Here is a 13,392-nt window from a genome sequence, read left to right on the forward strand (position 1 = left end):
CAAGGAAGGGGCAAGGGGCACTGTAGCTACCCCTAAGACAGCCATAGCACCCCCAAGAAATGTCTATCGTTTATTTAGAATTTTCAATATTTGACTACTACTGTATGTTTATATTTTTAAAAATGAATAAATACATAAATAAAACAAACATTTTGTAGAATAAAAATATTAAACCAACACAGGTGATTTAGCGAATTGGTGCAGCATTGGTTGAACTTTTGACCCTATGCTTTACTTCCTGCTGTTTGCCAGAGCGCAATTGTATGTACCGTTAGCAAAGGAAAAACATTGATTGTTTTGATGAACTTAAATGGGGCTAATACTGGTGATGATGACACAGAGGCTTGTGTTTACGTGGGCAAGATTGTGAACGTACATCTGTATCCCATGAGCTGAATATCAAGCCTTGTGTTTAACACAGAACTATGCGGAGCAGGTACATATATGTGTGCATGTGTGTGTTGCAGTAGAAATGAAACTGGTGACTGCCACAGGGAACCCTAAATCTCATGGTACCCTCGGTAAAAAGTTCAGCAACCCCGTAGCACCTGCATAAAAACATCTCTGGCGCTGCCACTGTTTATTTGATAAACAATCATTTCATTAGCTATTTATTTCCGTATGTTTTACACAGAGCTCTTGAAATTCAACTTTCAGAATATCACTACTCTGAACTGGGTCTCACACAGGAAATTAAATGCTCACCCTTAATCACTGTTACCGAAAAGCTAGTGTGAGTGAACTGATCAGAAAGAAAAATATATTAAATGGCCCCAGTGGCTGCATCAGTTAATTGAAGATTAGTGTTTGATGAGATAGCTGGCTGGCAGTGCTAAAGACCTCGATAAGATATTATAATGAATTCATAGTGGCTTGTCAGGCATTATAACACAGGCTAAATCCAGCCGTTCAGTGCTATAAAAATGAAGGACAGGGGTTACACTAATATGCCAGCGGTGGCCCAGAGGACACAGTCTTGAAAAATGAAAAGTCAAAACATCAAACCCATGATCTGGAACATCTGCACAGGAATAGTGCATGCTTTACTCTTTGCTGTGGTAGCTTTGAGCAGGCATGAAAAGTAGAAAAAAAACTGTGGTTGAACTGGGTATCTGTAGACAAGTCAGAAGAACAAATGTTTATTTTTTTGAAGGTTTATCTTCAGCCTTTCTTGTACCTTTATTTAGATAGGATGCAGGCTAGAGGCAGAAATCGGTGAAAGTGGGGAATGACATGTGAGAAAGGAACCAAAGAACAGATTTCGAATGCGGGGCACCCTTTTGTTTGCATCTCCGCTATCTGTTATGGCCCTAAACGAACTGGTCATAACAATGTTACAGTAACAATGTGTTAGTGTTAGCTTAGCATGACTAGCAATGAGTACTTTGTGATTAACACAACACACAACTTTATGATAAATCTGAAGAATAACTCATTGGCAAATGACTTCATAGGTATTTTCAACCAAAAGAAAACACACATTGACTATTTTTACATAAAAAAAACATTTTATTCGTTGTTACACATTAAATATATTTCACCTGTTGCTCCAGAGCCTTCCCTGCATTTCAAACAGGAAGTGTCAAAAGCCCTGTTTCCACCAAGCAGTTCAGTTCAGTTCAGTTTGTCTCGGTACAGTCTACTATTTAGTCCAGGACTAAATAGTAGGCTGATTTTGTAATTGTCTTGATCTGGCTTTTAAGATGTAGGTTTAGTCCATCACTAAGCCCAGATTTCTTGCCTGCTCTGTGGTTTAGAGTTTTACTGACTCAAGCTGTGCGCTGACTCTTAGTCGCTCCTCCTTTGCTCCAAAAACAACAAACTCAGTTTTGTTTTTGTTCAGCTGGAGAACATTTTTCCACATGCTGTACAGGCTCTGAACTGCTTATTTCATCTTTCCATATATAATAGGCTAACTGATGGAGATGTAAACTGTCATTATTGTGACACAATAACTGAAGAGTTACATCATGGTGCTCGGCTTTACTGGTGGTGAATCAGCTGGGCGATTTATCGGTCAGGCTCTGGATGATGATGCAGCTTTTGTAGAAAACTGCCATATCAGATGGTCTATGGGCTGTCTGGGCCAATCAATAGGGAAAATACAAACACACTGAAGGAGAAACACACATTTTTACTGTTCGTTATTAATTCTGATTATTGCGATTTGTTAGCTGCAAATCCTTTTATTGGGATAACAATGAAAGAGGTGGAGAATCTCGATCCACCTTCGTCAGCTCCTGGACCTGCAAAAGAAAAACAACTGAAGACTTTCACTTTGCGTCTTTGAGAAGGTTTGTCTTTTTATGAATAACCCATTTTACCTTATACATATAACAGATTCTAACAAATATCTCATAAGTTAGTTTACATTGTGGGTTGGAAAATAAAGCATATCTAAGCATATCTAAGCATACGGGTAAATATGCATAACCTGCATCATCATCATAAGTAATGCACAGTTCTGTTCAGTTCAGTTAAATTTCTTTCCAATTAATATTTTCTTCTCTGCAATAGAGCAAGAAACAATTTACAGAAACACTTGAGTTGTATATAGACATCATACTATCATTTTATATACAAGCCAGTGCAAACCTATTTGAATGTACCTGTTCTCTCTCTCTTTTTTTAAATGTTTACACAAATTATTAATAAAAAGTTGTGTTGTGTACAGAAATAAGTGGTAAGATATAAGAACATGCAACAACGTTAGAAGAAGCATTTGGAATCCGAGTCTCGTAAAGTTATGTTTACAATTTATTTGATGAGATTTTATCATCTTATATCTTTCTTATCTAAACAATGTCGAAGGATTCAGAAGCAGGTGCATCCATCCAGTCATGCAGGTGGAGACTGTGAAGCTGCAGAGGGCAGCTGTGTTGAAAAAGTGCCACCTTTCCAAGGGCAGAGACAGGGGTGCGCTTGTTTTCATGTACTGCACATCCTGTTACATTCGTGTCACCATGACGATCGTGTGGCTGCAGCGAGGACTCCGCCCACTCAAGGTGGCCATGAAACAACACAACACGCGCGCTCCCTTGCCCGTCACGTGACATGGAAGAAAAGAGGAAAAGGGAAAGAAGGAAGAAGGACACAGAAAGAGATATTATCTGTCTGGCAGGAGAAGGACTCTGTATTTGAAGGTAATAATGTGTCGCTAGTTATCGTTGACATGTCATAAAGTGTGAGCTTCATTCACTGATAGTGTCTGACTGCTGTGCACAGAGGTTTGGTGAAAAAATGCTGACGCTGTATATATCCATTAGTATTCAACAAAGTGGGCAGACGCGTAAAGCTATTTTTGCAAAGAGACTAAAGTTTCAGAAAATGTTAATTTGTTGTTTTTTATGTTGAGGAAACTTTGATCGTGAACGAGGTCGTGATGAATTTGCGGAAAGTGCTGATGTGTCAGACACGTCGTGACCAGACTGAATCACTGGTCCAGACACGATTATAGCTCAAAGCGGTGGAAAATAACTCATCTGTAACACCGTTTAAGTCCTGAAATAAGTGACTTCTTTACACGGAAATTTTCCTCTCACACTTAGATATAAGCTGCCTATACCTAGTCTTAGTCGTCACTGTTTGAAGAGTGATCATGTAAATTGAACGCTTGAAAACATCTTTTCTTTTTCAGCATTTGGTTGGAAACGCAGAAGAAAAAAAGAGAGATCCAGATCCAGATGTGATGGGAGGACATGACGAGTGTCACTTCTTGAATATGAGATAATAACGTAAGTAATTTAGATTATTTACATTATGATGTTTAGTTAGATAGTGTTGATAAAGTGTGATTGAATCAATACAACACAGATGTTAAGATTCAATCAATCAATCAATCAATCTTTATTTATATAGCGTCAATTCATAACAGGCGTTATCTCGAGACACTTTACAAAAGCAGGTAAAGGACCTTACTGTTTGTCTGTTAACATTAACGAAAGAGCAGGTAAACATGCTCATCATTATGTTTACAAAAAACAGGTAAAGGACCTTACTTATGGCTATATTACAAGAGCCCAGCTTAATCCATCATAGCGTGGCAAGAAAAAACGTCCTTTTAACAGGCAGAAAACTTCAGCAGACCCGGGCTCATGACGGAACAGCCATCTGCTAAACTGTGCTGGGCTTGAAAATGGGATGGGGGAGATGAGACAAGATGCAGAAAGAAGAATAGGATAGGATGTTTGGGGGCGGAATTTTCAAAGATTTGAAAAAAGTTAATCTAAACAGGTGACCTATAGTAACTTACACCAGTGTGTGGCCATACTCGTCCATTTAACTCCATTTTATTCGATCTTACTTAGATTAGTTGTAGCTCATAAAGAGGGAATGTCTGAGCCCTGCTTTACAGATCATGTGATGAAAAGGCATAAAATTCAAGCAATGTTTTCTGTTGTATAAGCTCGTTGGCCGACATTAGCAGAGGAGATTGACTTTGCAGTGATTTTTAATACTACTAAACTTCTTTTGTTTCACTCTGGCAGCGTTATGCCACTTGTACCAGAGCGGGTTGAATAAAAGTGAAGTGTACGGACTTGCATGATTGCACATTAGGGAAGTCTGGGACGAGAAAATGAAGCATTTAGTCTGTTTAACAAACATTAGCTCCTTTATTTGTCCATTATGATGAATCCAGGAATATGAAATATTCTGTTGTATTCTTTTTTTTTTTTTAGGTTAATATACAATCTACCAAGGTAAGGAAAAGGAAGAGAGATGAAGCTGAACGAGCGCAGCGTGGCACACTATGCCACCTGCGACTCGCCGCCTGACAAGACGGGCTTCCTTTTCAAAAAGGGTGAGCGCAACACAGCTTATCACCGGCGCTGGTTTGTCCTGAAGGGCAACATGCTCTTCTACTTTGAGGAGCGTGACAGCAGAGAGCCCATCGGCGTCATCGTCCTGGAGGGATGCACGGTGGAGCTGTGCGAGTCGGCTGAGGAGTTCGCCTTCGCCATTAAGTTTGACTGTTTGAAAGCGCGCGTTTACAAGATGGCTGCTGAGAACCAAGCGGCCATGGAGTCCTGGGTGAAAGCGTTGTCAAGAGCCAGTTTTGATTACATGAGGCTAGTGGTAAAGGAGCTGGAGAGGCAGTTAGAGGAGATCCAGGAGGCTGGAGGATCTGGTTGTGTTGGAGCTGGAGGCCTGCAGGTCAGGCCTAAAACCCCCAAGCGAAACCAAGTGGCACGTTCCAGGTCAGGAGCATCCTCTTCCTCATCCTTGTCTTCTGTGTCATCATCACCAAGTGCCGCCACCACGTCAGGTCCCTTCTCTGCCCAGAAGTGCCTCCAGGATGAGGGGCAGCTCATCTCTGAGTGCTCAAAAGAGAACGGGGTCACATGGAGTAAGCCACAAGCTTCTTTGGCAAACGGCATTGTTGAGACAGCGTGTGTGGCCTGGGAAGCCTTTGGAGACTCTGGGAATAACACTGTGACTGGTTATGGTGGTGACGGGGTGAGGGCTCCACCTGTTCCACCCAGGAGAAGAGGAGCTTCTTTGGAAAGCCCCGTCTCCCCAGGTACCAGCTGCTTCTCCAAACTCCACGACTGGTACGGAAAAGATGTGGAGGAGCTGAGAGTGCAGTGGCTGCAGAGCCAGTAAACTAACAGATATATCATCACTTTGTTCCACAGTTAAATCATTCCTTTTGAAACAATCTGCAACCTGACAACCTCCCAAGTGAGAAAACTCAGTCATTTACAAATTGCAGTCTTATAACCAATCATAAAAAACAAGTGAAAAATGGTGATTGATTCGAGATCTTGTCTGGCACATGAGAATCAAGCCGTCTCAAACATCAATACTATCCACCGTGCAATCCTAGACATCATATAAACAACACAAAATATGCATGGTTTTTTTTTTTCTTTCTGAATGTCAAATGCCAAGTACAATTAAAATGAAAGTCATTTTTAAAACGGTGTCATTAATTAAATGTGCCAGTGTTTCTGACCAGATGCCAAGAGCTTGGCTTTGAACGACCTTGTAGCAGATAGACTCTTAATGCGTGATTATTATATTGCCGGTACTTTATTCAAGATGTATCTTCTCTTTTAGCTTCCAAACACACTTGTGGAGTTACTTTGAGGTGCATTTTAAGTTAGCTTGTACAGAACCTTGATCTACAGTCATGTTTTCCCATAAACCTGCTTTAAAATGAGCTTTTTTTAAAATCAGAAACAAAAACATCAAGAGCTTAAATCCTAATGTTTTGGTCCTTTTTTCCCCAAGGGAATGATGATTATGTTGTATGCAAATGTAATAAGGCACGTAAATGAAGATCTAAAGACCTACATATAGCACAACATTGGATTTGTTGCTACAGTATATGGTGATACCTTGACTGCAGCAAACAATGGAAAAGGCTAGAGATGATCAAAAGAAGCATCTTTAGCTCTACAATGTTCAGTGTTTTCCTTTGTTTTTGAGAGAGAGCGAGAAATAAAATCACAGCAGTTCAATATTTAGCAGGTAAGCCAAGAAATTGCAAGACGCCGTGGGATAAGAGATGTTTCTTACAACCTTAAACTGTGACATTTTTTTAAACATTGACCCGAAGAGAAACAGGGGTGATACTCTAAGGATGCAAAGTGTTGTGGATGAACATTAGTCCAGCTTCTGCTCCATACTCCCGCTGGGACACAGCACAGCTGGGGGGGGGGCCCTGCTCAGAGCAACACTCTGGTATTTTTAGCTATTGTTAGCCATCAGCCAGATGATGCCATGTCATAAGAATGCTTGTCACTGACTTCCCTATTGACTCTCATATTTTACATCCTTGATCTTACGGGGTGTGTTACACTTTAATAATCCTTTTAAATAATTTCAAATTATGTGATTGAGTCATCTTTGTTTGCCATTTTCTATTTCATACAGCTGCAAATGATGATTCCAGTTTGTTTGTTACAGCTGATTTATCTGCGTGATAAAGAATGAGTGTTGGACTACTGTAATGTATGAGAATATTTAACCTCCTGGTTTTGTGTCTAAATATTTACTATTCCATGTTGGAAATTAACACCAGCGGTCTGCGTAATGGACCCTTTCAAAGTGATTGCTCTTACTGTAAATCTTAATCCAATCATATAACTGTTAACACTTTTGTTTTCATGTGCCTTATTATTTTTTACAACTTTTTTAAAGAAAAGTGCAACTGTTACCTTACAGTGATGGGAGGGAATTGACTTTTTAAATTTTATTACATGTGTGGATGTTCTGATGTTTTGCTTTTGTGCAATCGCTCATGTTGTTCCAATCACTTTTTGACATTGGCTCTGTTCCTTCAGTCTGCATCAGTGCACAGCTCTATCATTACGGTTGTACACTCGGCATGTATAGAAACGACACTGTGTGTATCAACACTACAGCGATGATAAAGCGTAACACGGCACTATGTTTTTCAGATGTATTATCCAAAATGATGATTCCAGTGCCAATTTCATTCATTCCAGTCAGAAGAGAATTATTATAATCAAGGATGACATGTCTGCTCTTTCTGAATTTGTTAATGTTTCAATAATCACATAAATGAAAGTGTTATCTGTGTTTATTAAGGAGTGTAAAAGAATTGCAACCAAAGTGCACAATGAACCTTTTTATCAATTGACTTACACAGTTATGGTAAAGAATCCATGTTATAGTACCAAGTACGAGAATTGTTTTAAATGACCAATAACATTAAACACATTGTCCTGATATGGTACTTTAAAGATGAAAAAAATTCAATAAAAATATAAATGTGCTTTGAGCAGTTTTTTTTCTGTGGTATCTCTGTTGGGTTAATATGAAGTCCATTTTAAATTAATTTCACAGACGGGTAGTGCTTATCACCAATATTGAGCCAATTTTTCACCCAAAATGTATACCGATCAAGTGCGCAACACATTCTTGGTGCTGTTGAGCCTCTCTGTCACCTGGTGTCACTGTGCCCCAGCTTTAGGCACTCCTCTCAAACTGTTGGAAGCATGAAATGACCCATTTAAGGTACACTTAGCTCAAATAGAGTCTTTCTAATACAGCAGTCCTGATAGAAATCATTTATTCAGTATGCAGTTGATAATGTTTTCTGTTTTTTTGTAGGAAGAAATTTAAAGAAGTGTGTAGATTATAAGAATCATGAAACACAGGACGTGATGGAAAACTGTCCACTGTGCCATTGGGTGGTATATACATAGGGTTTGCCTTAATGTTGAGAGTGGCGTGAGAGCTGTATCTCAGACGTGGGAAAGATGTAAATCTTGGGACACATTCTTTGAATCAGGGGGTGTTTCTGCCTTTCAACACCAAAAGAGGGGAGACGGATCAGCCAAGAAAACTTTGACTTAAGTCAAATCAAGTTTATATAACACATTTACAAACAGCTTCAGCAGACCAAATGCTTTACAGGCACACCAACAGATAATTACCTAGACTAAAAATAGTCGGGGACTCAAATGATCAAATGGGTAAAAAACAACCAGTTTAAGAAATACAAATAGTCAGTCAGGTACCCATAAGAAAGAGTCAGGTACTCCTAAGAATCATGAAACACGGGACATATCATCAGTAGTGTACCTTCGAGTCACGGGGTGTTTTGGCCTTTAATAAGAAATGTGTTTAAATGGTGCAGCTCATGGAACTATGCAAGACAGGGGACGTTCTCTTCCCTGACTCAAGCCTTGTATTTAGCAACACGTCATATTCAGCTATATTATTTAACTGAACTTTTTGAACTATTTTGCATTTCTTGTTTGTTTTAATGACTGCATTATAATTTAGCTCGGCCTATGAAGAAAACTAGATAAAACATTTGACGTCTTATCATTACTTACACTATCTTTAAGATATTAGGCCAACATAAGAACTTGCAATTTACTGAATCCTTTATGGAACACCACAGAAAAATCATTTATTGGATTTCTTACTAATTAGCTTATCAAAAAATGTGTGTATTTCCATGATAATATTACTTATCGTAATATTCACAACTTTTACAGTAACTTGTGTTTTATTAATTTATGATTGGAGCATTACTGTTTGCATCACTTTATTTTGCATTTAATAAAGTGTGACTGATTCAGATTGCTTCACGTAGGCTTAATGCCATATAGTCTAATAATGACACAAAACTGCAAAGTAAGTCAAACTTAAGTTTATAAAAGTTGGATTGAGTGATTAAACACCTCTCTCTAAAATAGCTACATACTCACTTCTACCACTTATCAAAAGTATAATTAGACTGAAATTACATCTACAACATACAGCTACTTAGTGAACACAATGCTTGCATGTTGAATCATCAGTTATATTATTTCTACAGTAAATATGCATGTGTTATTTACTGAATGTTCTCACCAAAGTACTCTCAGAGTACAACAAACTGGGATTATTTCAGTATGTATCACGCTGTATCAGCCAGCAGTCCTGACACCTGTTAATTTAAATCACAATTAAAAGTCTTATTCTTGATTAAATAAAGCTGGTACGGCTAATTCACACAACATATTTTTATTTCACTGGTTTCATTATTAAAACAAACAAATACATGTTGTGCAGGAGAATGTTTGGGTTGCTTGGCAACATCCCTGGTTCCATTAAGTTGTGGAACTGGTTTAGTTAGTGGAGCAAAAAAATATAATTTATTATGTATGTTTTGTATACTATTATTGAATAACTCTTGAAAATTAAAGTAATATCACACTCACAACACAAGAAGTTGTACTTCATATCAGCACGCTGCATTGTCATATTTAGACCGTTGTTTCCGGTACGTTTTCTCTTATTTTGAAAAGACACAGCCGGACACAGAGGTGTCGTGTTTTCGCTGACTTCACGCACGAGCTGGACCGCGGCACATTTTTGACAACGGAAATGAGGAGTCGCCACTCTCCCAGCGTCTTCAAGTTCGTGGCTGAAAGTTTTCATTCCTCTTATTTTTCATTTACTTTGAGGAACCGTCAAGTAGCGCACTCACAATGAGAGAGGCAGCGACGAGCTTTTTGTCACGCAGCTTCTTCTTCTCCTCCGGTGTCCAGTTTCTTTTGCTCCCCGCCGACGTCGTTTTGAGTTACTTTAGATGCTTCTCGACACATTTCCGTTATGCGAAGTCCAACTTGTTGGTTAGTCGTCGTGCTGCGGTGGGTGCCCATCCAAGATAACGGAGAATGTGAGTATGTTTCCTTCAAATGTTATTGTGCTCAAAACAGTACTTAATTACTTGTTCTTTTTTTTTTTTTACTGTGCCCTCATGGGGCGAGAACCCCCCCCCCCAAAAGACATAATCACAGGAGTATGTGGACATGACTTCCTTTTAAAAATACATTTTCTAAACTCATAGTGGCCACTGAAGGGTTTATCGTATATCAGTCTTAATTTGATTTAGTTGTCATAAAGTAAAGTTACTCTCAGGATAGAGTCCTGTCACACGACCTCCACTGGATTTTGTGTCCTTGAGCTGCTTGGCGACACATAAAAAAGAGGACCGCTTTTACAGAATAATAACCCAACATGTGCTGTATTTGCAACCTTTTTTTTTTGGAGTGATTGCATTTCGGTGCATTATTTGGCGCAAATAAGTCATCGATGGTCGCCATGGTGATGTCGCAATTTGAAACCTGTTATGACTACAGTGTGTGAATTTGTTCCATGTTTGGGTCTGGACATTTAACAAGTCAAACACAAATGACCTGAGTTGCCCCGAGAAATAACAGCCAGTTTAATATTATTTTTTATTGTTTTTATTATTTGTTGTTGTGTTGCAGACATACAGTTTGTGTGTGCTGCTCACGCGTAAGTGTGCGCGTGCTCAGGTTGGTGGTCAGCCCCCATGACTGGATAACAGGAACAAGTGGGGAGCAGCCACTTTGGTTTCACAATACAGAGCTGTCTGTGTGAGTAGCACTAAATCAAAACAGTCATTTTAGTGTGTGTGTGTGTGTGTGTGTGTGTGTGTTTTGGAGGAGATTCAATTCTATGTGTATCTCCTTGTGTGTTGGTGTGTGTGCAGGTTTGTGTAGAGAACAGTATTATTTTAAACTTATAGGTGCTCTACATGTATGTGTTTATGATTTAAAACTCTGAGGACAGGTCACTGATAATAAGGTAAACTTAAATGTCCCTTTTTTTTTTAGAAGAAAAAGAAGTATTTGAAACTTCATCAGAGTGAAAGTATGAACAAACTTATTACTTCCTTTCTTCTTCTTCTTCTCAGACGTATTTCTAGGAATATAACAGGACTAAACTACACCCATCCAATATGATGTTATTTGACTACTTAACATCAGATGTCTAATTGTCCAGCAGATTTAGTTTCAGAAACACAAATCAATATTTTTGGTGCAACAACTATCACTTAAATAGGTTTGGCTATCGTGACCTATCACACCTAACGGCCTTCTTTTACAATTATTAACAATAGATAGTGAATTCCCAGTGTACCCATGCTGTTATTTAGCAAGTGTTGGGCAAATAAGTCCTATACATAAACCTCTACATGTATAACTACTGTATAGCTACTGTACATGTAATTGAATGGTTGTTACATTTTCTTTTGAATGACTTATTAAGATAGTATAGCTGCTGTAATTATAATGTAGTACTTAACTAACAAACAGCCAAGAAGTCTGTATTGTCTCTAATACATTCACTTAAATACCACATCACATTTAATATTGTCAGAAAGATATTATGTATACTTTTTGCCAAATTACCCACAATGGACCTAATACAGCTCAAGCTATAAAAGTTAACATTTTGTCTTGTTCCATCATATGTCTTGTAGCACACCCTTACAAAGTATCATCCGGTCAGCAGGTGGGCCTCATTTCCAGGCACGTCTTTAAAGTTGATCTTCTAAGACATAAAAACCTGTTTTTTACGTTACATTTACATTTAGCAGTAATCTCAGCACCAGGTCAGCATTCTTTTTTTTTTTTTTTTTTCAGTCATTGAGATGTGACCGTTGTAACACCTTGACTCACTGAAGCACAAAGACAGAATAACATCAGAATAACACCAGCTTGGTGCACATAATATTTTCCATGGATAACTGTCGGCCTCAGACAAAAGGTTGTCTATAATTTAAAGTTCAGAACAGTTTAAGACCCCTGTTTGGTTTACAGTTCTAATCATTGATTTTTTTCAGTGATACTGATACGTTAAATTCTGTACATAATATACACAAAAATTCATAGCGTAACATAGATCTAGTATATGATCAGACTTTAATGACTTAAATTACACAGTATTGACAAAAATCATCACTGCTCTGTCTTTTGACAATTTCTGCCCTACATTTTCATCACCAAGCATTCTTGGACTTTCCCAAGAAAGGGGGTTGACACTTGTTCGGCATGAATGTAATAGAATTTTCTCTGACATGATTGTGTTGTTGGGGGATTTTATGCACCACAAATCAATATTGTCTTTGTGTGTCTGAGAGATTTTTCCCTGAAAGAAAAGACTGAACTTGCATGGAGTCCCAGCACATTTGTAGTTGTTCTTTCACTGCTTTTTTTGGTCTGGTTTTGTGCATATTTGGTGTTCAGATAAAAATGTGTCTCTTCGTCTTGATGTGAAAAAAAATAAACCTTAGTTAACAACTGTGACTCAGACAGTGTCATGGTTCCAAGTTGATGTTATCAGACGCCAGCTCTGCTTCCTACCTCAGGGGTTCTAAGAAAGAGAGGAAAATAAAGGAGGGGGAAGGAAGAGAGGAACTGTGGAGATTAATTTTCAGACAGACAGACAGGAGTGCAAATCTGCAAGAGAAAAATGACCGAGAAGGACGGAAGTCACAAATTAGGGCAGAAAATGGCAGAAAAAGAAAGCTCTATGCTGGTGTAAATAAGGGCATTCTGCAGTGTAACACACATGTTTTCTAGCAGTTTGTGAGACTCTGGATGAGATGTGACTAGAGAACACTGGGCCACCCAGACAGCTAATCCTAAAAATCTCAGCCTTAACTCTGGACTCGCACCACACACACACACACACACACACACACACACACACACACACACACACACACACACTCAAGGAATACAGTGGGGTTAAGTTTGCCTGTGTGCACGCTTTGTGCAAGCGTTTGGGTGGGGGGGCAACCATGCATGCCTGTGTGTTTTTCTCCAAAGCAGCAATAATTAGAGGCTGTGTGTGTGTGTGTGTGTGTGTGTGTGTGTGTGTGTGTGTGTGTGTGTGTGTGTGTGTGTGTGTGTGTGTGTGTGTGTGTGTGTGTGTGTGTGTGTGTGTGTGTGTGTGTGTGTGTGTGTGTGTGTGTGTGTGTGTTACTTCAGTGCTCTCTTGTTTTTTAGTTAAAGAATGTTGATTACAGGCCAGATTTAGCTGCAGCAGTGTGAGGATGTTTCTTTAAAAGATCTGTTGTTAAAAGCATCTCATCTAGGTATGTATTAT

At 38.8% G+C, this 13,392-nt stretch overlaps 2 protein-coding genes across 12 annotated transcripts in view; both read left to right on the forward strand.

Annotated features, from left to right (window-relative positions):
• The first annotated feature begins 2,995 nt into the window (after positions 1-2,995).
• Positions 2,996-7,750, forward strand: LOC306823619 (sesquipedalian-1-like). 3 transcript variants are annotated; one of them, XM_079343286.1, is made up of 3 exons: positions 2,996-3,143; positions 3,638-3,734; positions 4,680-7,750. In XM_079343286.1, exon 3 carries the CDS (start codon positions 4,720-4,722, stop codon positions 5,602-5,604), a length of 885 nt encoding a protein of 294 aa, XP_079199412.1. In that variant the 5' UTR covers positions 2,996-3,143; positions 3,638-3,734; positions 4,680-4,719; the 3' UTR covers positions 5,605-7,750. The 3 variants fall into 3 exon arrangements, with proteins under 3 accessions (XP_079199412.1, XP_079199413.1, XP_079199411.1); XM_079343287.1 differs by lacking the exon at positions 2,996-3,143 and adding an exon at positions 3,173-3,466; XM_079343285.1 differs by lacking the exon at positions 2,996-3,143 and having other exon boundaries at positions 3,637-3,734.
• Positions 7,751-9,757: 2,007 nt separating this feature from the next.
• The window catches only part of sh2b3 (SH2B adaptor protein 3), a 43,059-nt gene continuing 39,424 nt past the window's right edge, over positions 9,758-13,392 (forward strand). For 4 of the 9 annotated variants that reach the window (XM_079368254.1, XM_079368257.1, XM_079368260.1 and 1 more), the window contains exon 1: positions 9,758-10,147. The gene's annotated coding sequence lies outside the window, so the exon portion shown is untranslated. Of the gene's footprint in view, positions 10,148-10,597; positions 10,872-13,392 lie in introns of those variants that run through there. The other 5 variants (XM_079368252.1, XM_079368255.1, XM_079368256.1 and 2 more) reach the window with 2 other exon arrangements.

This window comes from Symphodus melops (genome assembly GCF_947650265.1).
Source record: "Symphodus melops genome assembly, chromosome: 1".
In the NCBI taxonomy this organism is placed as follows: domain Eukaryota; kingdom Metazoa; phylum Chordata; class Actinopteri; order Labriformes; family Labridae; genus Symphodus; species Symphodus melops.